Below are 26,149 nucleotides of genomic sequence, written 5' to 3'. Positions count from 1 at the left end.
GGCTGCATTGACTTTGGACTTGATCAAACACAATGGAGCAACACCAGCAGACACCATGGCACACAAATAATCACTGACTTCGGGAACTTCACACTGAACTTCAAGCAGCTTGGATTCTCTGCATCTCCAGTCATCCTCCAGATTCCAGAACTTGATTTCCAAATTAAATGCAAAATTTACTTTTATCTCAAAAGAGGACTTTGGACCACTGAGCAACAGTCCAGTTCTTTTTCTCCTTAGCCCAGGTAAGATGCTTCTGACATTGTTTCTGTTTCAGAAGTGGGTGGTAGCCTTTTCCTGAAAATGTATGAATGTGGAGACTCTTGATGCACTGACTCCAGCTTCAGTTCACTCCAATTGTTTGAATCGGCTTTGCTTGACTTTGCTCTGAAGCTTGCGGTCATCATTGTTGCTTGTGCACCTTTACCTTCCCAGTTTCTTCCTTACAGTCAACTTTGCATTTAATATGCTTAGTTACAGCACTCTGAAAACAGCCACCTCTTTCAGAAATGACCTTCTGTGACTTATGCTCTTTGTGGAGGGTGTCAATGATTGTCTTCTGGACTATTGCCAAGTCAGCAGGAATTTATACTGTAGGGATGGTCATTTAATGAAACTCAAATGTAAATATTCTAATATTTTGAGATTTTTTACTTCCATGAGCTGTAAGCTCTAATAATCAATAATAATAATAATAACAATAATAAAAACAACTTTTGAAATGTTTCACTTGTCATGATTCTAGAATATATTAAAGTTTCACTTTCACTTATAACAACAAAAACTTTTTCACAATATTATTATTTTTTTAAATGCACTGGTATGTCTATACAGTTAATGTACAATTTGTACAAACACCAAAACTGGACAAACATCATGAACTATGAACACATTTCTATTGCTAATAGCAACAGAAATAGTTTGCACCTCACAGGACTTAGAAATGCAACACAGTAATGGCATTATGTAAAGTGTAAGTATTTTTAAATTTTTGGACATTTAAAAAAATTAAAACAAGATGTTATCTTTTATTTATTGTGAAAATCACACTTATTTGAATCATACAAATATAACTTACTATATATATATATATATATATATATATATATATATAGTAAGTTATATTTATTAAGTTATATAATATATAATTATTATTATTATACTTTTTAAAATCCATATGCAAAATTCTCAATTCAATCTTGCAGACTTAGACTTTCTACTCTGAACTAACACCTATGTCTAACAATATCCCTACCCCTACATGGAAGCCTTTTCCTGTAATTTCTACGTTGTCATTTCTATTTAGCATGTTTATTAATCCTACCCTCGTGGTATTTGGGCCGGTCACCACAACATCAAAAATTTACTTGGTTTTACTGTCTTGGTGGAGATATTTGCTCCCCACAATGTAGGCAAAAACCAAACACACACACACACACACACACACACACACACACACGACCGGAGAGGCTGTACCTCTAGGGGGACTCCAGACTTCAGTGGATAGTAGCAGCGCGTGAAGAAGCATGAGGACGAACGTGACTGTATCAGCAGCGTGCGCGAGAATGTAACCATCGCCCAGTCAATCACTCGCAGTTTAACACTCTCTCGGTCAAGCGACAGTTCCTCTTCGTGATTTCGCGATTGAAGCACGTTGCGCTGCTGATTCATGGGGGCTTTCGGTGAGTGCTTCTTGTCCTACGGATGTGTTTTCGCTTACTCTTGAAATGTGTCCTTGTTTTGCAGTGTGTTGTGGGGCTTGTTAGCAGCGGCGTAAGAACCTCGGGCAACATATTCTGGTTGCAGCAGTCGTTGATGAAAGCGAATTTACAGTAAAGTAAGGATATGTAGCTGCGTTTGTCTTTTAAGAACAGTCTCTTCACGATCAGGTATGTTGCGCTTTCACTAACCTTACTGTAAAGGTGCTCTATAATGCTCTGCACTAGAAACCAGACACATTCTCTATGTTTCAGAGTTTGTTTATGGTGATTACTTGTTTAGCGACTGTGGCAGCATTTTAATGTAGTGTGACCAAATCATCCATTGCACTGGATAGGTCATGAGATTGTCTTGTCTTTCAGTTGTAGACTCTCATGGTATAGACACATTCTAAGTAGGATACACTGACTTAATTTATCATATCTCTCTGTTTTTGTATGAATGTTTGTGTGTGAGGTGTTAAAGTAAAGGTTTTTTCAGACATTACTATTTGTAGTTTTACTGCAGCAAGTTAATCGTTTTCTCATCCCTTACTTTCTTTCTCATGTCAGTACTGAATGAATGGTTGAATCTTCCTGCCAAGTGAAATTAGTGCTTGCAATCGAATGTGAAGCCACAATGTCTCTAGAGTGGGATCCATGAAGGAAAAACCAGCCAGTGTTTCCCACAGACCACCGTAACTTTATTTAGATAGCTGTGTTTGATTTTGATCAATAATACACATTTTGCCTTTCAAGCTTGCGCATTAAAGGGGAGAAGAATTTTGAAATTTCTTTTTTTGACATGTAGATGGTTTTTATTCCACAATTTTTTTTTTCTGCAAGACTGTGGGCTAAAAATATGCTTTAGAGAAAGTGTTTAGCTTGGAACTGTCAACATTTCTATTAGGTTTTTCAGAACTAACACATTTGACTAGTAAATTGTAATGAATTAGAAAGACAATGTATAAATTGTGTGTACGCAATGCTGCACATTTTATATATATATATATACAGGAATGCCACTAGCAATTATGGACCCTATGAAAGAAAATGAGGTTGGGTCCCATAACCGCACCCATTCCGCATCAAACTTAAAAGAGAACCTAATGATCCAAAATCTTTGTCTGCAATTTAATAATAATGACCTATTAAATTTGCTTTTGCTTTTGACCACTAGGTGTGTCAGTATTTAGCCTAGCCATTGCTGAGAGAATATATTTTATCTGGGGGCGGGGCTGCGTTGGTTGGATTTTAAATAGATTTCTAATATTAAAAATCCCAAACACTTATAGATGATCATATAAATGAATGAAGACAGCAATATATAAGAATAAATATATAGTTGTGCTTTTGTGATTTTTAGCTCAATAATGTTTTTGCATTTTTTTCTTTAAGCCGTTAGCGTTCCACTGTAATGTCCGTGGTGCACTTTCTTCATTGACTAACTGCGCAAAACCACAATGATATATTGCGCATGTTTTGCCCAGGTTGTCATTGGACAACAGCTATTTGTAGTAAATGCTGCTCCATGTGAAATCTCACAGGTGATGGAGATTTACCGTTTATTACAGAACCGGCTTTACTTATAAGTTGCACATTAAATATCGCATACGATTTATCGTGCAGCCCTATTCTAAATTATGTACCACTTATCTTCTGCAATATCAAGGTGTAACCTCTAAATGGCTGAATAGCCCTATATATAAATACATATAAACCGTTTGCTGCAGAGAGACTTACGTAAGACATAAAGCATGTTACTTGTATCAGGTTATTCATAGATATATTTTTTAGACATTATTAAAGACTACATTTAGTAAAAGTTGAAATTGAAATGTTGATTTGAAGTGTCAGTTATTATTAAATCTGGACAGAAAAAGCATTTTGTTAGCTACAGCGTGATCAGTCACACAAAAGTCATCAGAATAAATATTGGCTCAGTGTGACCAGGGCAATATTTTAAAACAGAATTCAGGGTTTACACACCATTAACAGAGACGTTCTGTGGTTGAGATGTGTATCCTATTTAGAAAAGTCAGCTGATTAATTGAGATTCCAGTAGCTTTACTGGCATGATAAAAAAAGGCTTTACAAAGCCTTTGTACACATTGTAACAGTTTTCAGTCTCGTGACTGGCTCGAAGACCTGTCAGGCAAAACATCCATAGGATTTCAGCAAAAGCTTGTCAGTTGTTTCCAATCCACAAGTATTTAGTTCTTTTGATGACTGCACTTACATCTTCGTCGTACACGAAGACATTTCTAATTTGACAGTTTACCATCTGATCTCCCTCAGTAACTCTAGGCTGCATGGGTCGTGATGTTTTATTTGGTACTCTTTGGTAGATACATTTATAATTTATATTACATTACTTCTGTTCTGTTGGTACTGTTATTTTATATTTATATATATATATGTATGTGTGTGTGTGTGTGTGTGTTTGTGTGTAGTTGGAAAAAATGGAAAAAATATATATATTTTTTATATTATTTGCATTCTAAAACGCTTTGATGTAATTGTGGTTAAAATCTGTATTTCAAAGTTAAGTTGAAGTTGGACACATCTTATTTCATTTCCAGACAGTTAGCCCTTAAAAAAATCATTTGAAGTCACTAATGCAGCTGACATGAGGTAAAGTGGTGACTCATCTGAGCAAATTTGGGGAAGCATGGACAATTTCATCTGAATTACAGAGCGTTGGTTTATGTGCACACGTATAAGTCCTTTGTTGTCAGACAGCAAGCTAGAAACTGGCCCGTGTTTATATTTTGGGAAAACGTTCCTGTCTTAAAACACCATGTTTTTGTGGTTAGCTTTGAAAGTCCTAGGCATTTGGACAGTCAGATTAAGTCTTTGTATTTGTGATGCACTTTTTTTCCTTGTTCTTTCATAGGTTTACTGTGAGATTGATTGGACGCTTTCAGCATCAGTCAATTCTAGCTATAGAGAATTTCCTCTTATTTTACTTTCAACTCTTTTGATCTGCTCTTATGTGAACTAACATTTCTGAGAAAGCAGAATCGCTGGTTAATTACAGCTTGAAATCAATACTCTTTACTAACCTATTGAGGCATAAACATGAATAAACACATATTAATGTCAACCGCGTATTCAGCAACAGCTATTAGCGGTAATCAAACACTAATAATCTCAGAGAGGTTTGTCTTGTGCCTTTTTTATTTTCACGCTTCACTCATACTGCATGTGCTCTATTTGTATTGTACCAGCAGACTCCGGTGGCTGAGAGATGCAGAGATCTTGGTGCTATACGAGGATTTTCTGTTGACCCTGTGCTAAAGTGGGTGTCGTGGAACTTGACAAATCCTGTGCTCAGAAAAATGCTGGTAATATTAGCTCTCTACACTAGAGTAAATGCAGTGCCTTGCTAAAAAGAACAGTGCCACCACACAAAGGGGAAGCCGCACAGGTAAGTCGACCTCACTAAACAACTTTCAAAACAACAGCTAAACAACAACTGAGTAAATATGCTACCAGTTAGAAGTTTAAACACAGTTTGCCGACTTTGTTTCTCATGATTCTAAAAACCTGTCGATCTAAATGTCATGCTTAAATGCATTTAGCATACGCTTTTATCCAAAGTGACTTACAGTACATTCAGGCTAACATTTTTTACCTAACATGTGTTCCCTGGGAATCGAACCCACAACCTTGCGCTGGTAACGCAATGCTCTACCACTTGAGCTACAGGAACAACAAATGCTTGAAACTAATTGTGTAGGCAAATATAAATTGCAGTTATGTAGGAGTTTAGAAGGACAAGCATGGGAATTCTTTCACTAATTAAATAAATAAATGACATAATATATGCTTATTGACTTGTTTTTAAGGAGGTTTTCTGTTCTTATGGACCTTCTTTTTACTTTTAGAATGTCTTGGGTCAATGGCTTTAAAGCTGCAAGAGTGGACAACCATAAGACGGCGTGGGGTGAGCGCAATGGCAGGAAGTCGAGGCGTAAAAGGGACTCGTCCCTGTGCAACCCACGCTACATGAGCTGTCTACGGGACCCCGAGTCTATGGAGCCCCCTTCCCAACACTACTCCCGTGCAGCAGGGGGCGCCACCAGCAGCAACTTCAGCACACGCTGCGTTTGGCAGGAAGACCATTATGGCAGGAAGGGTGATGTGGGTCTGAGAGCCGTGGACCTGGCTTTTGAAGATCCTGAGACGAGGCAACCGAAAGATGGCGAGGACATCGATGGCAGCGGAGAGGAGAGAAAGGGTCCCGACAGGTGTTTTTTGACTTGCTTGTTGCGTCTGGCTCACGTTTTTCAGTCCAAGAAGTTTAAGTCGGCCAAGCTCGAGCGACTGTATCAACGGTACTTCTTCAGGCTCAACCAGAGCTCTCTTATGATGCTCATGGGGGTTCTTGTTGTGGTTTGCGGGGTTATGCTGGCGTTCCACTGCGTCCAAGGTCCACCAGATGTGGCGTTTGCCTCAGTGCTCTCCGTAGCCATGGGGCTGTTCTTAGCCTTGATGGTGGTGTGCAACAGAAACGGCTTCCACCAGGACTACATGTGGATCGTGAGCTATTTGGTCATGGCGGTGTTAGTGGTGGTGCAGGTATTTGGCTTGTTGATGGTGGATCCTCCCAATGTGTCTGAAGGGATATGGTGGACGGTGTTCTTCATCTACATCATCTACACACTGCTGCCGGTGCGAATGAGAGCAGCTGTGATCACTGGAGCTGTGCTGTCCACCATACATATGATTATGGCATGGAGACTCAACCTTGAGGATTACTTCCTTACTAAACAGGTATGTGTATGCTTCTGATACAATTAAAATGAATAGAGAAATATTACACACAAATATTTACTTACCTCCTGTTGTTCTAAACCTGTTGTATGCTGTTGTTTTTGTATGTATATCAAGCTCCAAAAAGGACAAAAAAAAAAGACCATAAATGCACCATTAAAGTGCTCCATATGACTTATGCATGATATTCCAAGTATTCTGAAGCCTTATGAATGAAAAACAGGCCCAAATGTGATAATTAAATTATTATTAATTTTAAAAATAGTTATAATTATTTATTATTTACTGATTGCTCTTCCTCAAAGCTTGCATATTTCCTATTATTTATTTATATGCTGTATTTATTTATTTTCTTTTTACAGTTTTGACACTGTGTAAATACGGCTACTAAATAGGATGCTACTTTTTTTCTCTACTGAGAATTAGAGGGGAGCTTCACTTGCATATACAATTTCTTGATGTTTTTGTCCTTTTTGAGCTTGTTAGTTTTGCTCTGTGTAAAAATGCATTAAAAAAAATGTTTTACAGAAAATAATAACAGCATATGAATTTTAAAACAGCATGAGGGTGAGATAATAAAGACAGAATATTTATTGTGGGTAAATTATTCCTTTAATATACAGGAAAATGTCCAGCATGAGATTTGTATTTTTTTTGGTATCCGTTTTCTTGCAGTAGAACTCTCTGAAGAAAAGAACTGCACATTATTTACACCACATGTCGCAATGCCACAGCGGTGGAGAATAAGCGCCAAGTAACTGATCAGTTGAAGGCACAATCTTTCACTTCTCCAAATTCTTTGGAGTCACAGAGTTCAGTGAATAATTGGTTATTGTTTGAAAGTTTTGATTGTTTCAGTACTTGTAAAGGAATGCCTGGCATGACTTTCCAGCTTTGCTTAGTCCTTCACTGCTCTTAATATGATGCATTTAACATGCAGTGTTTCCATGCAGGGCCTAGAATGCGTCTATTGTGTCAGCTCCACGTTCGATGTGATCTAGTGCTGACTCTGTTAATACTGGTTCAGTGAGCTTTGGCTTTTGCGTGTTTGTTCCTTAGACAGCTGGGCTGTGGGCTCTCTACTTGGCACTCAGCATGATAGGAAATGGATTGGGATAATGGCTGCTGATTGACTCAGGCCATGGCCTGGAGCATGTACTTGTAGATTCTCGTCATAGACATTTGGGATAGGTTCCAGCCCTGTGGGCAATCAATGCAGGAAGTCCATTGGTTGTGTGGCTGCTTAGTGTCTTATATAAATGCTCTCTTGCAAAGAGCAAGCAAGTAATGCCTCTATGCTTGCTTATAGTTATACTTATTTCAGTATTTCTACTTAAAAATTTCATGTTTAATTCAATGTGTCACTTGCCATTTCTTAGTGTTTGTTTGTGAAATATACTAGCAATTTATACACCGTTTTTTCCTCCCAGTGTATCACAGACATCACAAAAAATGAATACCTTTGGATTATGTTTAATAATGGGAATTTAATTACCAGCAGGTGATTTGAAGTCGTCTTGATATGTATTATTATTTTATACTCTGTTTTGGGGTGTTGAAAGTAGTGCATGCTAAAATGTGACATGTTCAAACCCTCTCTCAAAACAGAAGTTGTGTGTCTAAATTCATCCTAAATCCATCACCAGTGCCCTAACCAGTCTAGATAAAGCTTTCACTTGTTAGCTGCTGGATGACTAGTATGGATAAGCACATAGTTCTCTTCTATATGCTTTGACCAAACAGGCAAATCTGGGAAATGCAGCTATACCCCAGAAAGCTCATCTACTGGTCATTCCCTTTATCTCTATGCCTTCTCCATTCTGTCTGTCCACCATCCCTCTCACAACCCCTCACTCCTTCTTGCTGTGCTGTTTGCGTGTCCCTCCGAGATGACCAGCAGTGCAGTGCAGATAGAGCAGGTCAGTGGGCGATCACCAGCGGGACAATAGCTGTCTTTGTGAAGATACACACTGATGGGGTGGTGTGGGGCGGAATGTGGTGACAGGAATGGCTGGGGATCGACAGAATGAAACCACACTGGACTGAAGTGCTGGGCTGAAAAGAGACAGCCAGTCCAGGCCTTTCTTTCTCTTGCTCTCTCTGTCTGTCTCTCTTACTCACTTGTAGTCACGAATTCCCTTTTCACAACGGGGCTCATGAGATGGCCCTCAGTCGTGGAAGCCGCAGAGGCTTTATGTGCATGGCATGCCGCTGTGTGGGTGAAAAGCTCCATACTGCTGCTCTCTTAAAGTTCTGGGCTGAGTGCAGGGAGGGAAGGTAGTTCATAGATTTTGCTGTGTAGATCTTGGTAATTGATGAAGGTCTTTTGGAAAGTTGTTATGTCCTGAGGTGTGCCATACTGTAGCTCATCTAAAAATGTCTTTTATAATTATTATGGTTTTTATATAAAGTAAATATAAGGCAATTCAAGACAATTATAAGACAAATCAAGCAGTTTTCTTCAAGTGAATGGGCCAAATGCATTGCTATACTGCTATGAAATCCACTTAAACCTTAATAAATGAGAGATTACACATAATATTTTGTGCTTAATGTATATAATATTTAGTAAAAAAACAACAACATCACAAGACCTTTTAAATGAACTAGGCAAGGCAAAAAGTACTTAAAATGGTGACATTGACTGCATATTTCAACCTAGTCGTATTGTACATGAATAAATATTTTCAAAAAAAAAAAGAAAATCTTTGTAACCGTTTTTTTTTTTTTTTTATCAAAATGTTATGACTGCGATATATGCAGCTTTTCTTATGCGATGACATTAATTAGGCCACACAGGCTTTTGGAAAATGTTATTCTAAAACTAAATAATAAAAGCATTAAGTTTTGGATTTGGTATGTAATGCTCAGTTTTCACAATTTATTAATTTTCCAATATATATATAAAATACAATTGATAAAGTAAAAAAAATGATTTTACGTTAATTAAATAAAAAAAAAAGTCACATTATGGACAATTGCACACTTGCAGCGGTTTATGGATACAAATGTAAGGCAGAGGACAATGTTCAAATGGAAACTATGTTTGGTCACTTGGTCCAACTGCTTATTGGCAGGTGTGGGACTGTTTATGTCCTGAATTTTGGCTTTGACATGTGATGCATGTTTGCATTTATTCACTCAATTCCCAGACATGGTAAATAAAAAAAAATAAAAAGTCACATTATGAAGAACTGCCAACTTGCAGCTTATTATGGATATAAATGTAAAGCCAAGCTCACTGTTCAAATGGAAAATATGTTTGGTCACCTGCTCGGACTGCTTATTGGCCGGCGTGGGACTGTTTATGTCCCGAGATGCAAGTTTTTTGGTTGTCATATAGAGAGGCGGCAGACACTGTGATTTCACAGGCACTCTGTGACTCCAGTCTATGAGCGCACCTGTTCTGTGGCTTTTGTTCCAACCTTGTCCCATGGGGTTAAACTAGGCTCATGAAGAGACCAGCAAATTAGAGACATAAATGTAACACCTTTTTCAGAGACACCAAGCTGAATGTGTTATTTTTAGCCCAAGACCTGGTTACACGCTTGTGTATAGTAGCTAAATTAACTAATGCATAGCCGGATACACTAAATATATGGGCTTCATTGATCCCTGAAAACTGATTCAAGCAAAATTCCAGGGAAATTCATGGTGATGAAAATAAACGTTAATATTTATACTCTGACTTTATACTCTGTGAAATTGTTCTAAAATCAGTTTTTGTTAGCATACGTCAATTTAATACCTGTTATTGTGTTGTTATAACAGAAAAGAGCAGTTTTAGCCAGATGCCCATAGCATGTATGATAGCTAGCTCAGGGGGAAAAACCTGTTTGTACAATGCTAGGAGTTGTTTGGAGATGAGTTAGAGATGGATTGATGGTCATTCCACGGCAGCAGAGAGACAGATAACTGCACTTGTGTGTTTGAGTATCACAAGTTTTAACAGTACATCAAGGTCTTAAGAACAATGCATTTGTTGATGAAGAATGCATGTGTTCAGATACACTCATGAGCTCAGTGCTGGTCTATAGGCGTGTGGTTTCTGAATGATGAAACAAATGTGCTGCTAGAGGAGAATCAAATGGCAGTGTTTGAAGAGTGTTGGAATGATTTTGTCTCACTAGTTGTCAGCGCTCTAATGTCTGATATAATAATTGTATAACCTTCAGCTTTCATTTAGAAAATGCTTTATTCTATATATAAAAAGTAAGTAAATTTATTATTCTTTATTTTTTAAATTTTTAAATTTCTTTATTATATTTGGATGTTGTTGTTTTTTTTGTTTTTTTTTAAAAAAAGCTTTTTAAATTCTCAAATTATTTTTTATTTATTTAAATTAAGAAAAAAAATATGTCCATTTAATTTTTTATTTTATTTCATTTTATTACTGCAAACAATGAAGGTCACATTCGACACGTTTTGAAATGAAAAAAAATATATTTTATTTACTTGTCCTCATGTCATTCCAAACTCACATAACTTTCTTTCTGGATCACAAAATAATTTTTGATGTCCCTTTTTTCCCCCATTGAGGTCAGTGAGGTCCAGTGTTATTTTGAATCCCACTGACTTTCATTTTATAAATAAAAGCAGTTGCAACATTCTTCAAAATATCTTCTTTTGTGTTCCCCTGAAGAAAGAAAGGTTTATAACAACATGAGGGTAAGGAATTTTTTGGGTGAACGTCACTTTAAGGAGCAGCAATGTCTAATTGGAATTTGATTGAGAATCACTCAATTTATTATGATTCTCATCTTCAGTCTTTTAAAATCAAATTTCACTTAAGAGATGCCTAACAACATTGACATAAAGTGCACAGCTAACAAACACAAGTCTCAAAATCATAGTACCAAGAGCTGTTTTGCCTGCAGTGCGATCAGTCAAAACTTCGGCTAATCTTAAGATTAGCGCTTGCTTTGCTCTCAGCGGTGTGACCACCATGCCAGACTAATCAGAATTTAATGATAAGTGCAATGTTGCACTCGATATGCATGTGATGATAAAGGTAATAATAATAGCATGGCTAATAATAACATTTCAATGGCGGACCCTTAAAAGGCCTGTAATAGTGTAGCAGAAACTCTATGTGGTTTCCTAATGACCGGGGTTTTCTCACTCAGAACAAATACTGGGTTTTAGCACTGTGACGGCCAAATGTCATGTATTAGGATTCCAATAATGCCGGTAAACTTTAATCAACGTGGTACACAGGCTGTGGTTCTTTTTCGCCCTTTTCTCTAGTGTTCACACTGTGTGTGTGTGTGTGTGTGTGTGTGTGTGTGTGTGTGTGTGATTTTCTGATTTTATGAGACAAAATCTGGAAAAGGCTTAGAAAATCAAACTAAGCAGAGAATAATATGGTGAGTCATAACATTTCACCAAAGTTTACCCCCCCCCCCCCCCCAAAAAAAAAAAAACTCTCCTATGCAAAGGCCATTGAGTTCTCTATGCCTTCTCACTTTAAAACTGAAAAAATGCATACAATAAAGGACAAAAGTAATTCATAATTCAAAATCTCATTCAAAGCTATCATTTGGATTCAATTATACAGCCAAGTTGACCATGTTTATGATACTTTATGCTGCTTTGCTGTCATTCTTTTCTTTGTTCTTTCATGGAAAAGAGCAGCCTGCACAGCTCTCAGAATCTCTTCTTTTGCGTTTCACAAGTCCTACAGGTTTTTAACGACACGAGTGATTAAATCCTTGTATAATTAGAGAATGGGGACTGTTACGATGATTTATCAAGTTTATTTTCGCACTCCTTTGACATCTAAATCTAATCATCTCAGATTATTCAAGTATTGATGTGCTTTTAAAGTGTTGTCTCTTATTCTTGTCTTTTTCGTCTGAGGAAACTATTGATTTCCACTCTTCTTCGTCTCCTCTACGTTTTCCACCTTTGTACCTTTTAGGTCTGTCTCTTTCAGTGTATGTTTCATTGCACAGGGACCAATTGATGTTTTGTGGGATTTCAGGACGTCTTTTTTTGGATTCAGGCCATTGTGGTGACCTGAGTGCTTTTGCTGTGCATTGGAGAACTTAGGACTCTAAAAGGACTCTTTAGGTGGATTTTAGAGCAGTGTGGCATTGCATTTGGCTCATTTGCTTGCAGAAAATTGCATGATTTACCACAGCAATTGTCATCACGACCACCAAGCTCAGATTCTGTGACTTGAACTGCTTAGAGCTCAGACTCTATAATCCTTAGATTAGGATGGCTTCACTTTCCTGCCATTTTTATTTTGAATTACTTGTGTATTTGTGTGTTTGCTGTTCGACTTGAATTTGTCAAGCTCTACCCATTGTCATTTTGCCTTTTCCAAGTTCATCATAACGATAAAAAAATCCTGACAAGGTGTTTTGAAGTCTCTCAGTAACATGGCGCTTCCCTGTGAGAACTTTCTCTTAAACCAGTTTCTCGGTGTATTTATGTAAACAATGCATAATGTCCATGCCGGGAGGAGGAGGAGGAGGAGGAAGAGGCGGAGGCGGCTGTCACGTGCCCGTCACTGTGATCGTCTGACCTTGTGTGCTTCTGACAGACAAGCTCAGTGTAGTCCTGGAGCACTTTAGTACAGTATAGTGCGTAGAATAAAAATGAGGAACACATTTATTTAATTTTTTGACTTCAGATGTAACATCAACATGTCTATTTTTTATGTGTTTTCGTCATGAACTTTCCGTCAACCCAAAATTAAATTGAGCTATTGACTTTTCCTTATGTTGTTATAAGCTCGAAGTTATTATCTATTCATCAGATCAAAAGAGAATTTTAAAGATCTTAAAATTGATGACAGTTTAAAGTAACCACGGGCTGAATTGTATAATAATATAACTGATTCATGTAACTGTGAAATTTGGGAAGAACTTGCACTCTGGCTGATAGATTCTACTGTTTTTTTGAAAGAAGTACCTCATGTTCATTTACGTCATAAAAAATACAAATATTAAAATTTCAGTTTTCTATTTTTAAATAGTTAAAAATGTAGTTTATTCCTGAGATGGTAAAGCTGAATTTTCAGCAGCATTTACTCATGTCTTCAGTGACGCATGATCCTTCACAAATCATTCTAAAATGCTAATTTGGTGCTCAAGAAACATTTTTATTTCATTCAGTTTATTACAATTAATTTCTTTCCGTTTATTTATTTACTCATCCCAAACAGTTGGAAGGTGGTGTTAACCAATGATTTATTTTCAGGTCATGGCCAATATTAAACTTGTATACTATTTCATCTTAACTAAATGTGAAAAAAAAAACAACACAAAAAATTAGTAACTTTAGCATCATAACATTATTGTGTGCACTTTTATGAAATGTCTTCCTTGTGTGCCACTCTAAAACATTACAGCATGAGGGTGAGTAAATAATGACAGAATACAATTTTTTGGGAGAACGTTTCCTTGAACTATTAGGCGTAAACAAAACTAGCTCCAGTTTCCCGTCTCACACACTGAAGCTTTTTGGGTCAGTCCTAATTTGTGGATTTGTTTGGATCCTAGTTTGTTTTTCTTTGGCTTTCTGTTTGGGATCATTTGTATACAGCTGTCATATGTCCTGAAAGGCATCAAGCCTATTGTACTATCGCTGAATATGTCTAATTCGCAGCTGTTTTTTTTTTGTTTTTTTTTGATAATTATCATGCTATAATAGGCGAATGCATCTTTTGCCATACTGAGGGCACTTTTCATAGTCTGGAATCACATGACTGACTCTGTGGCCTATTTGTAAATTTGCTCTTTCTTCAGGCTGACATGGTAATTTATCAGGGGCCCGGGGCCTCAAACTGTTATGAATGATAAAGAAATAAACCGTCCCTTAGTAGAACCTAGAGGAAATGCCTTTGATTTAACATGACCTGCATATGGGCTTCATATTCCTGCCTACATTTGTCTTAAGAGGGAGCAAACTTTAACCTTTACCTCATTTTGCTTGCACAACAAATGCTTTTTCAAATGTTTATGAGTGGACTTTAAATCCTTATAAACGACAATTTATTTGCCATAAATGGTAGCTTAAAAAGCCCGGTAGTAAAGTTGCATTTCATATGCCTGTTTTTGTGTGCCGTTGGGATGAGACCTCAGTAGATATACAAGTCCATCTGAGGTCAGAGATGTTTTTATAAGTTTGCCTTTCCAGGAATTTTCTTCGCTTAAACCTTAAAAGCCTTCTCATTCATGCTGCAAACACACTAGCAGCATCCGACATTCCCTTCAAATAAACATAATGATTAAATTCTGGATCTAGGCCTCAGTGGACCATTAACTGAATCTTAGCATAAGGTCCTGCACATATATGTGTGTATATAACGTTACGTTTCTGGGCCGAGTTCCAGTGCGAGTAGGGCTTTGGCTTTCTTATGTAACAGCCCTGTGAAACCAGAGCTTTCGCTTGACGGCGACTTCCCAGAAACTGACTGTTTTGCCTACTTATCTCTATTCATTTAGATGTTCTGCCTCCTCTATTTTTTCTTTCTCCCTCATTCTCCACCACTCCTCCTGCTCTAATTCTCTCTGATATTGTTTGTTTGCTCTGTGCAATGGCTCCTGAGATCAGAACTGGAAGATAAAGAGTTGATCCTTATGGTATAGCAGCTATATATATATACAGGGTTTCTGTGGATTTTGACCCACGGAATGGTTAAGAAATTTTAAAGAAATAGTTCACCAAAAAAATGAGGTATCTGTCATAGATTACTCCCCCTCATGTTATTTTGGTAGAGAAAATGTTTCTTCTGTGAAACAAAAAAGATGCCAAGCAGCTTTTTTCCATACAGTGAAAATGGTGAGCTATTAGTTCCATTAAATAACCTCTTAAATTTCAGTTGGAATGACATGAGAGTGACAATGTGAAGACAATTTTCATTGCCTATTGTTGTAACTATCCCTTTAAGAGTATTTTTTAGGTTAGCGCCGTGTCATTCGATCCTCTTCACTTAGGAGGTGTATTCACACTGAATCAGTTTGCAGAATTAGTCACACAAAATTAGTTGCAGTGTGAGTCAGGGCTTCGCTGAAATCTTTCTGGGACCCCCCCATTGGTTCATAAGCCGTAAGGGCTATAGAGGACTGTGGAGAAGTTTAGAGAAATACAGTTTTTCAAAATTAATAAAAAAAAACCAAAACATTTAATTTAATAAGTAAATTAAACATTTTTTTAATAACTAATAAAAATATATTATAATAACAAATATTAAAATAATAAAATACAATTTATATACACAAAAATGTTTTTATTGAGCGAAAAAAGCAATGTTCAATATTTTTCACATAATATTTTAAGACATTTAAAATAAACAAACAAACAATACATCAGTACAGTACTACTGTGAACAAAACTGAAACTGATATTTTAAATAATATTTTACATATTTATTTATTAATTATATTGTAAATGTTTCATAGTATAAATTAGGTGTTTTTACATTAAAATATTTGACATTTTTGGATGGTGGTCTCTTGCACAAGAAAGGATTCATGGCATCTAAAAGATTCCTGATGTAGGCGACCCTGAGGAGTCATGTTGCATTAATAATTTGATAACACTGTTATATGAAACTCTTTAGCAGTTCCCAAAAATGTATATGCATTGTTCATGCTTTTAAGTAATACTGTTGGTATGCCTAAATTGACTTGTAGCATTTAAAATGATTGATTTTATTGTTTTCACTGAAAGAACTAGCCCATTCTTTTGGGAATCAGAGTAGCTGTGTCCCACTGTATGTTTTGTGCATTAGATTCAATATCAGACAAATCAGGCAAATCATGAGGAAGATGACAGCACATAAATCTAAAACACACAACTAAAAACCTACCATTCAATGTTTAAGTGTTATGTCCATGTCCACTTGTGTAAGCGAAAGCAGTTCACACGTGTCTAGTGTGAAATGGCTCTAGTGAGGCATTTGGAGTGCTGAGATGTCATAGAAGGAGGTCAAGAGCTGGTAATCAGTGTTTCTGTCTCTGAGAGCGTGTTGAGGGTCTCTATAGCTCGAGGGCTTTCAGGAGTCTTTAGCTCACAGCACTGAATGACAACACATCACGTTCTTCCTTGAGGAAGCTTTGTGGTATTGTGTCAGGACTGAGCTGCTATATGGGTGGGGTTCTTAAAAAAAAAAAAATTGAATTCTCCAAATGATTGTTTTCCAGATTATCCTATTAGGGAAGATGTTTGATGAAGAGGGCCATTAGCATATGGCTTTGTTTTGAAAATCTCCCTTCGTCTCTGAGAGAAATGCATTTATGTTCTAAAATCATGTTTCAGAAGTATTTCTTTATTTATGTATTGCATGGCCTTGGTCCAGATTAGCTGAGCCCTTTGTGTTTGGTGTCATTTTTCACTGCTCAGCTGAGACCAATTTTATCTTGGCCCAAACTATAACTTAGATCAGTGCCAAAAAAGACCAAAGTCCAAGTCCCAATCTTTCTTTTTCTTTTTCTTTCTGTTACTTTTTCCATTCCATTTCTTTCCTTCCCTTTAGTTTCCTTTGCTTTTTCACTTGTCTTCCTATCTTCCTTGATTTCACTCTTTATTTTAATCTTTAAAATTTTCTTCCTTTCCTTTCCTCTCCATTTCTTTACTTTTCTTTGTGCCTTCCTTCATTAATGGAAATTCATTAAAAAACACATTTATTATTTTAAAGAGCACCCATTTTGCCCCCCCCCCTTTTTTTTTTAGAAGATGTAATATTGGTCTTGGGTGTCCCCAGAGTGTGTCTTAAGTTTCAGCCCAAAATACCTTACTATACCTTACTATAATTTTCGGAGTGTGTACATTGTTAGGAGCAGCTCATTGTTAACGTTATAGCTGCTCGATCGAGAAGACAATTGATTGGAGAAACTAAAACAATTTAACAAAGAAAAAAAAAATTCCCCTTCCTTTTTGCTCTTTTTTTTCTTCCATTTTTTTTCGTTATTTATTTTTCATTTCTTCCCTTCTTCATTACTTCCTTTGTTCCAACAAAGTGACAAAGTGAACTGAGAGGAAATCCACCCTAGCGCAAGTCATGTTTGACAAAGTTAATCGTCTGGAAGTGACACCACTCCCCATATAACTTGATGTTTTCAACTTGCGGTTGCCAAGACAGCAACAACATCTGGATGTGTTTCTGCTCTTGTCCTGAATCATGTGAGCCCACAGCACGTTTAAATCCTAAATGCCGTCATTATTTCATTGTAATGAAACATGTAATAACTTCATAGCCAGTGAAATATATCTGCATCATTCAGAGGAGATGGCAAGAGCTTCTCTTGAACACACACGGAGTATAAATATTTCTATTGTTAGTCTAGATTTCTTTCTGTTTCTCAAACTTTCCTGTATTTCCTTCACATTTGCTAACCTTGTGGCACAGCTAAATTCTGCTATATAAGCAGAAGGAAGTTTGGTTTACCACCTTATAAGACAATGTTTAGACTCTTTGATAGGAAGAGTCCCTGTTAAAGAATAAAATCCCATCATCCCTCACTCTTGCCACACCAGCCCTGCTCCATACAATGTGTGTCAACAACACTGTGAGCGGTATGTTATGGGACAAATGCAGAAATTGTGTGTACTGTATACAAATTCTTACTCTCAAGTGTAAGAGAAGGTTTCACATGTTCATGTGGATTTGGAAAGTCTGGTTTGGCTTTATGCTTGTCAGTTCAGGTCAGCTTTATTATGAGGATTTATTAAAACAGCAGTGTCTTTATTCGATGACATTTCTAAACACAGTCATCTAACACAGAGGCCGACTGCTCCATGTGTGACTCATTGTCTCTCACACACACACACACACACGCGCGCGCGCGCACTGTTCAGTGAATGATCTGACAGTCTCATTTAATCAGTTTTGCTGTGAGGTAAAAGCATGTGACATTTGTTCTGTCAGATCTGTCAGCTCAAATGTCAACCGCTTTTTTTAAATTTACTGATATGATCTGCTCTCAGTCTGTGTGATGTAGATGAATTGAGGGGGCTGCTGCTTATTGGATGGTACACAAATAAAACTGGGGCTTGTTGCAGTTTATACTAGTGCTAACTGTTGATGGTGTTTTTGGTCAAAAAATGTTGTTCTTTTGAATTTTATTCATCAAATTGATGAATATTCTGAAAAAATATCGCAGTTTTCACATAATGAGGAATGTGAGGAATTCTGTGGGAGATTGATCAAAGAGGAATCAAATATTCTAGTAGTACTTTGCTTGACTAGTGTGGCCACACATGGAGAATTAGCAATCTGTCGTGTTTGTGGCCACATCCCAACATTTTCCATGTTTAATCAGCTCTGTGGTTTGGACCGTTGGTGTTAACGAGTCCTGCCTTTTCTAGTTTCGGAAAACTCGTGCTAATGGACCACACAACCCACCTTAATGCTAATATTACGCAAACCATCAGAGCAAATGGATGCCTGATGGGCCTGGCTTTTCTCCCTGAACTCTAAAATCTGAAGATGTTTTCACATTCACTCTAGGGGCACTTGAAAGAGGGAGTGGAGCTATTTTTCTGAAGCTCTGCCGTGCCATTTCTTGTCAAGTGGATAAATAAAGACCGTTCCTCTTCGCCAAAGAAGAAAACGCTCGTTTCAGAGAAATGGCCCTCAACAAATTCTCTCAGGCAAACTGCTTCTGACTGAAAGAAAATGATTACTGTTTGCTTGGGGTTGTGGATTGTAGAAGAGTACTCTTACATGTGATAATCACATATTGACTTTGTGTGTTCACTGCCATATTCAATATTTCAACTCACGTTATGACCATGTAAACCCGATAACATCAGGATACCAGGAAGAGCGAGGACATGACATAATCTCTGGAGCTTTGTTCACATGAAGCAGAACTCAAGCATCAGGAATTAGCATTTAATAAATGGTGGAGACATGTGTTTAATGGTCTTAAAATAGTCTATCATTTGTTGTGACGTGACCTGCAAATGTTCTTGTAAGATTAACTTGCCTTCTTTAATATACCCATTGCGCAATTCTCAGAAACCATTTGCAGTAAAACTGCAAACCATCTTCATTTCTCTTAAACACACAGGTTCGACCGCATACCATCTAATGCCCAGATACTTGTAGTGATCTAGAGATAAAAGACCTGAAACACAAAGCTGGTTACTGGATGCTTTTCATATTACAGTAGAAAGTAGCCCTAGCACCTTATACTATTACATTCATTGGTCTTCAGCTGTGTGGGCCATTTCTGTGCACTTTGTGTTGTGTTTGTTTAAATGTCCACTGCTGATGGCACTGAAATGCTGAATAATGATTGAAAATGATAAGCAGCTTCAGTGATTGGTTCGTAAGAATCAATATTTCTTTTTCGCGCTGATAAACGTGCAGGAAACTGGCTGTTGCTGGAGGAAAGAGGGATGAAGTGTTTTGACTTTTACTTCTGGACAAAAACTTTTTTCCACTGTTCGCTTTTCAGAGATATGGATTGCCAGGCGTTGGGAAGCAACTTGATTCATGCAGTATGTCTTTTGATACAGAATCTTTCCACACTCTGTTGGAGTTCGAATTTCTTTTCTTATAAATCCCTGAAATTTCGTATGATTGATTTTAGCTTGAATGCTGACAGCCCTCAGTACCTCACCCCAACTCTGTGAAGTTCATGGCTGTTTCGTGTTTATTCCTGATAGATGCTCATAGATTAAGTGGATTGAAGTTAATAAGTGAGGACATTTAAGACACGAGTCACCTTTTTGCCATTAAATAAGTCCAAAAATGTTTGTGATATGGAGCCAAACATGGTTAAATTAGAAAGACATAAATCTTTCTTGGTTTCCCTCTGAACTGGAAAAGATTAACTATTGGCTGACTGAGTCTATCTTTTTATACGCCAAACAGATGTTTCTTTGTTTCTTTATATGTTGTGTGTGTGTGTGGTTAACATACACAGAAATCAAGTCCCATCAAAATCTAAAATTTTAATTAATTATTTAAAATATGGAAAAAATATTACCATAATATTTTTAAAATATTAACATAGTAAAATACAAAATAACAATTTTGTATTTTACTATTAAATAATTGTATTCAATTTATTAAAAAATATTTCATTTGATTTATCCAGACCATAGTCAATTAATATGTTAGTCAGAAAACCACGTGTGTTATGAAAGTACAACTTTAATTGAACTTAAATGGCCTGGATAATAATCATGAACCAAGTCTATAAAATTCATCCAAAATTCAGCTAAAAAAAATCATGTCTACGCCCACCTTTAAAGCAAAGTGAGACCTGTGGTGATCTCTACCATGGATTGCAAACAAAAATAGTCAAGCTTAACTCACATCTCACATCCAAAATTCCTCATTTGATTCCTCTTCTCATATTCTCTGTGCAGTTATGTGCCAATGCGATGATTTTCCTGTGCACCAACATCATTGGCATCTGCACACACTACCCAGCAGAGGTGTCTCAGAGACAGGCCTTCAAGGAGACCAGAGGATACATCCAAGCCAGAATACACCTTCAGAGAGAGAACCAGCAGCAGGTTGGCAAGCTCTTGAGTAAACAAACACACCTACCCGCCTGACACTTGTTTACCTCATGAATGTGCATGAAGCATGCTGATAACATGCTGTGCTTTAGCTCTTAGTAAAACCGGGTGAGAAAGTTACAACTTTAAATTCCTCCTTTAAAGCGCCACTGCTTCAGCCAGACACAAAGCTTTTAAACATTGTGTCAAGTTAATAATAGCAATATGACTATAAAAGCAAGTCTTGAAAAATGTTATTCTAGTCCTAGAGATTTGTTTTCACATATAGTCTTATAGTAAAATATATATATATATATATGTGTGTATGTGTGTGTGTGTGTGTGTATGTGTATATATATATATATGTGTATATATATATATGTATGTATATGTATATAGATAGATAGATATTTGACATTTAATATAAGTTTCTTCTAGTGTGAAATATTGCATTGGCTAGATATAAGTGTCCAGTGATTGTAAAATTTAGTGAAAAGTCTCTCTCTCTCTCTGTCTATCTATATAAAGATAAAAAAAGTATGCTAAAATACTATTTTAGCATTTCTGCTTCCAAATCTTGTAGCTCAAGTGGTATCACATTGCGATAGCAAGCGCAAGGTTGGGGGTTTGAATCCCAGGGAACACATGTCAGGAGAAAATTGTTAGCTTGAATGCAATGTGGATAAAAGCGTCTGCTAAATGCATACATTTTATTTCATTTATTTTATATTTTTAATATTAAGATATTGCTGTCCCAAACTTGCAACCTCCCACTTTATTTACTTCCTAAATTAAGATTTTTTTAAAGAATTAATAATCCATATGCACATATAATATGCGTGTCTGGCAACACGACTGCGGCTGAGCCCGCATCCTCAATCACAACTCGCTCAATAGACGAGGCCATGTAACCTTTTCACTATGTAATATTATGAATGAAAAAAATATTAAAATAAATAGCTTGCTGAAATACTTCTGCGGCCGCCTCAGTCATGCAGATCAAGACCTGTCCTAGTGACCCTGATCGCGCCTACCCTGCCTTCCGTTTCCACTATACTCTCTCTCTCACACACATACATACATTCCTCTCTTACATACTCATATTTTCTTCAGACATACAAACATTATATATATATTTATATATATATATGCATGTGAAAGGATAATGTGTGTGTGTGTGCGTGTGTGTGAGAGTAGAAATGTATGTATATGAATGGAGAATGTAAGTGTGTGAAAGCAAAAATGTATGTATATGAATGGAGAATGTAAGTGTGTGAGAGTGCCGGAATGAATTATGGCTTGTATGGCTCCTCAGACGTGTGAGCTTGTGCTTGTATGTGTGTGTGTGTGTGTATAAAAAGAAAAACTTTATTTTCATACGTATACATACATGTGTAGATAGATAGATATCTGCATACATATGTATTGTGCATATCTATGTTTGAGTATTTAATCCCCTAAAATCTTGAAAGTTTATCACAAAAAACCAAACGTTATTACTCTCCACATATCCGTGTATGTGTACACATGCTCACTGGTGTCATCTCAAACCTGATCCAGGAGCGCCTGCTGCTCTCTGTGTTGCCAAGGCACGTCGCCATGGAGATGAAGGCGGACATCAACGCTAAGAAAGAGGATATGATGTTCCACAAGATCTACATCCAGAAGCATGACAACGTCAGGTACACAAATGCCAAGACCAGCACATGGTGTCATACAGATACGGGTGCCAATGTTGTCCTCACACCTCCAGTATGAGAACCGGCAGTGTTATAACACTCAGGCTCCACGTGATTGAAGCCGGCGACAAGTCTGGATAAAACACAGACACATTAGACACAGATACCGCTTAAGGTTATCTTTCCCAAGGCTGAAGCGATGCTGAATGCTTAAACGCAGATTAGCGTACTCGCTAGTCCTTGAGACGTGACTTTTCTGTCTTTTCTTTTTTTTTCCTCTTCTCTGAGGGTCAAGTTGGGTTATGGCTGCTTGTTATGTTGTAGCAGAAGTTACGCAGTCAATTAACAGCAAGTTGCGTGAAATGACATGTAATCAACTTTAGTAATTCTGTTACAAGTTTGGAGCGTGTGGAATACCACATGTTGTCCTGCATAATCCTAGCCAGCTCAAAGCATCTGGATGTGTGCAAATGCTAAATGTCACAGACTGTGTCGGGATCCTGCTTTCCAAATGTTGTGAATTTTATCAGCCATTTATGAAGGCAGCAGTGCCATCTGTTGTTGCACGATAATGCGCCTGTACCGTGTGTCCATTCTGTCAGGTCTTAAATTGTAGTTGATGACCATCTATCCTCCTCATGGCTAGGAAGCCTTTAAGGACACCAGCCGAGTCGTGCTTTTTCTAATTGAAGGATAGACTGAAGAATTGAGAGTGGCCACCCTCTATTCAGAAAGTGAACTGAATCAATGTTTTTTCTCGGTTAGCCCATAAAACCAACTTCAGTGACCCAGACAAGGTGCTTGGTGATTATTGACCTCATTTTCTCTGTCTGTTCACGCAACAGTATCCTGTTTGCGGACATCGAGGGCTTCACCAGTTTGGCATCTCAGTGCACGGCTCAGGAGCTTGTGATGACCCTGAATGAGCTTTTTGCTCGCTTTGATAAATTGGCTTGGGTAAGTGGACAACATGAATTCATTTTAAGTGTTACTGAGTGTTAATGAGTTAAACTGATAGTAGTAGTATCAGTAGATATATAACAGATTTTTCACTTCAAATATAAACAAGTTTAAAACCAGGTAAATTATTCTAATATAATTTATATTGTTTTAAAAATTTTGATGTTTTACTTGGAAAAAAGTCAAGTAAAAAAACTCATTGCAAAGTAATTTTTACAGTCTAACCACTAACAACGTGCCAAGTTCTGTGGTTAGTATTAACAAGCTAATAAATAGTAACTTTTAAAATGGCAATAATAAAATGTATACCATTTGTTGTGCATACACGAATGAATAAATCAATGTGCCTTTTTGCCTAAATAATATTTATAAAGTTTATACAGCTTTGTTTAAATTCTTTTTAAATAAAGCATGCTAACAATCAGTTGTTTTAAATGCTAGAAGTGAATCATAAGTTTATCATAACATGTCATGTAAAGTATGGATAATTATTTTGACATTTGCAGTTTACATTTATTATAGTTATTGATTATTTAATAGTGTTTTTAAAGATCAGCTTTATGTGAGTGCGAGATGACAGCAAATATAATCTTTATGTAAAAAAATAGGCAATGAACATGCACAATTAAATGTGGTTACACTTTATTTTAAGGTGTCCTTGTTAGAGTGTAATTATACATTTAAGTACTGAGTAATATTAATTAACTGCATGTACTTACTATATGGTTAGGCTTAGCATCATAACATCCGATTAGGGAGGATTTCCGCAATATTGGTTGCATAAATGTGCTGTGTTATGTCTGAATTCTTAGGAAAACCACTGTCTGCGGATCAAGATCCTGGGAGACTGTTATTACTGTGTGTCTGGACTTCCGGAGGCAAGGGCAGATCACGCACACTGCTGTGTGGAGATGGGAGTGGACATGATTGAGGCCATCTCGTACGTGTTCTTCACATCACTTTCTATATCGATCTCTCTTCCTCATCAACACATTTTTCAATTAAAACGCATGCGTGTTGCTACATGTGCAGATTGGTGCGAGAGGTCACAGGAGTGAACGTGAACATGCGCGTGGGAATACATAGCGGCCGTGTGCACTGCGGGGTGCTCGGCCTACGCAAATGGCAGTTTGATGTCTGGTCCAACGATGTCACACTGGCTAACCAGATGGAGGCGGGAGGTCAAGCAGGGTAAAAGTGAACACCACTCATCAAAAATGTGATCAGTAATACCTTTTCTGTTCAAAGTTGGCTATAAAAGATGTAGAGATTTGGGTTAGAGTAGTTCACCCAAACATGAAAATCTGCCTAAAATGTGTTCACTCTCAGGCCTTCAAAAATGCAGATGCATTTGTATTTTGAGATTTGGAGAAATGAAGCATTTCATCACTTGCTCACCAATGGATCCTCTGTAGTGAATGGGTGCCGTCAGAATGAGAGTGCAAACAGTCCACTTGACTTTATTCCATCATTTAGTATCTTATGTGAAAAAGTGAAAAGCTGAGTGTTTATAATAAACAAATCCATCATTAATACGATTTTAACTTTAAGCCTTCACTTTCGTCTTAAATAAGTGTCCTCTATCCATAATATTGCTTTCTCCAGTGAAAATAGTCAGCTTGTCCAAATCAGAAGGGAATTATTCACAGATTAAGCACTGTTTACAAGCAAAAAGAGTTTAAAGGTGCAATGTGTTATATTTAAATTAAGTTAAATGTATGCATTTAGCAGACACATTTATCCAAAGCGACTTACAGTGCATTCAGGTTATCAATTTTTACCTATCATGTGTTCCCGGGGAATCGAACCCCCAACCATAGCACAATGCTCTACCAATTGAGCTATAGATTTACAATGATCTATTTACATAAATGCAATGTAATATATATAACTATGTTTTCAGAGGTGTATAAAGTTCTTAATGAACCGTTATGCTTTTATAACCTTAGATTGAGCTAATTATATCTACTTACATCACGGGTCCCCTTACATGGAAGTCGCCATTTTGTTTGTACAGTGGCCCTAAACGGACAAACTGCTACAGAGCGCGTTCTGTCACTTTATTGTTTTGCAAATATAACACTGACACAATGATGAACAAGTACATTAACACTGTCAATAACATTGATTTATTTAGTAATTAAGTAAATATAAGTCCTTGATTTACCTTTGTAAAGAAATCGACTTGCTCTCTGCTCTCTTTACCGATGACATCTTTACCGGTGTCATCCACCGTAGCTTCTATAAAGGGAGGGGTGAGCGGGGCACTAAGCCGTTGGTTTTAGCTAGATGCCGCTAAAAATGACACACTGCACCTTTAAAATATTTCTAAACACACATGTTGGTGGATTTGGAAGGGCTTGTTCACATGAAGAAGTGTTATTGTGGAATAGGCGATCGTATTTATACTTGTGAATTATTATGTTTTTATCTGCTGTTTGTATTCTCATTCTGATGGCGCCCGTTCTCTGCAGCAAGTGATGTAATGCTACATTTTAACAATTGTTTCTATGAAAAACAAACTCATCTATGTCTTGGATGGCTTTAGGGTGAGTAAATTTG

At 37.1% G+C, this 26,149-nt stretch overlaps 1 protein-coding gene across 4 annotated transcripts in view; it reads left to right on the top strand.

Moving 5' to 3' along the window:
- Positions 1 to 1,444: 1,444 nt before the first annotated feature.
- Positions 1,445 to 26,149, top strand: part of LOC128011825 (adenylate cyclase type 6) — a 34,589-nt gene continuing 9,884 nt past the window's right edge. The window contains exons 1-9 of one of the 4 annotated variants that reach the window (XM_052594561.1): positions 1,474 to 1,682; positions 1,747 to 1,889; positions 4,931 to 5,127; positions 5,588 to 6,476; positions 20,814 to 20,963; positions 22,509 to 22,630; positions 23,473 to 23,584; positions 24,400 to 24,527; positions 24,620 to 24,778. In XM_052594561.1, coding sequence (XP_052450521.1) covers positions 5,589 to 6,476; positions 20,814 to 20,963; positions 22,509 to 22,630; positions 23,473 to 23,584; positions 24,400 to 24,527; positions 24,620 to 24,778 — 1,559 coding nt within the window. In that variant the 5' untranslated portion in view covers positions 1,474 to 1,682; positions 1,747 to 1,889; positions 4,931 to 5,127; position 5,588. Of the gene's footprint in view, positions 1,683 to 1,746; positions 1,890 to 4,927; positions 5,128 to 5,587; positions 6,477 to 20,813; positions 20,964 to 22,508; positions 22,631 to 23,472; positions 23,585 to 24,399; positions 24,528 to 24,619; positions 24,779 to 26,149 lie in introns of all 4 variants that reach the window. The other 3 variants (XM_052594559.1, XM_052594558.1, XM_052594560.1) reach the window with 3 other exon arrangements.

This window comes from Carassius gibelio, chromosome B23, assembly GCF_023724105.1.
Source record: "Carassius gibelio isolate Cgi1373 ecotype wild population from Czech Republic chromosome B23, carGib1.2-hapl.c, whole genome shotgun sequence".
In the NCBI taxonomy this organism is placed as follows: Eukaryota; Metazoa; Chordata; class Actinopteri; order Cypriniformes; family Cyprinidae; genus Carassius; species Carassius gibelio.
The sequence above is the reverse complement of the archived record's forward strand: the minus strand, read 5'-3'. Positions and strand labels throughout refer to the sequence as shown.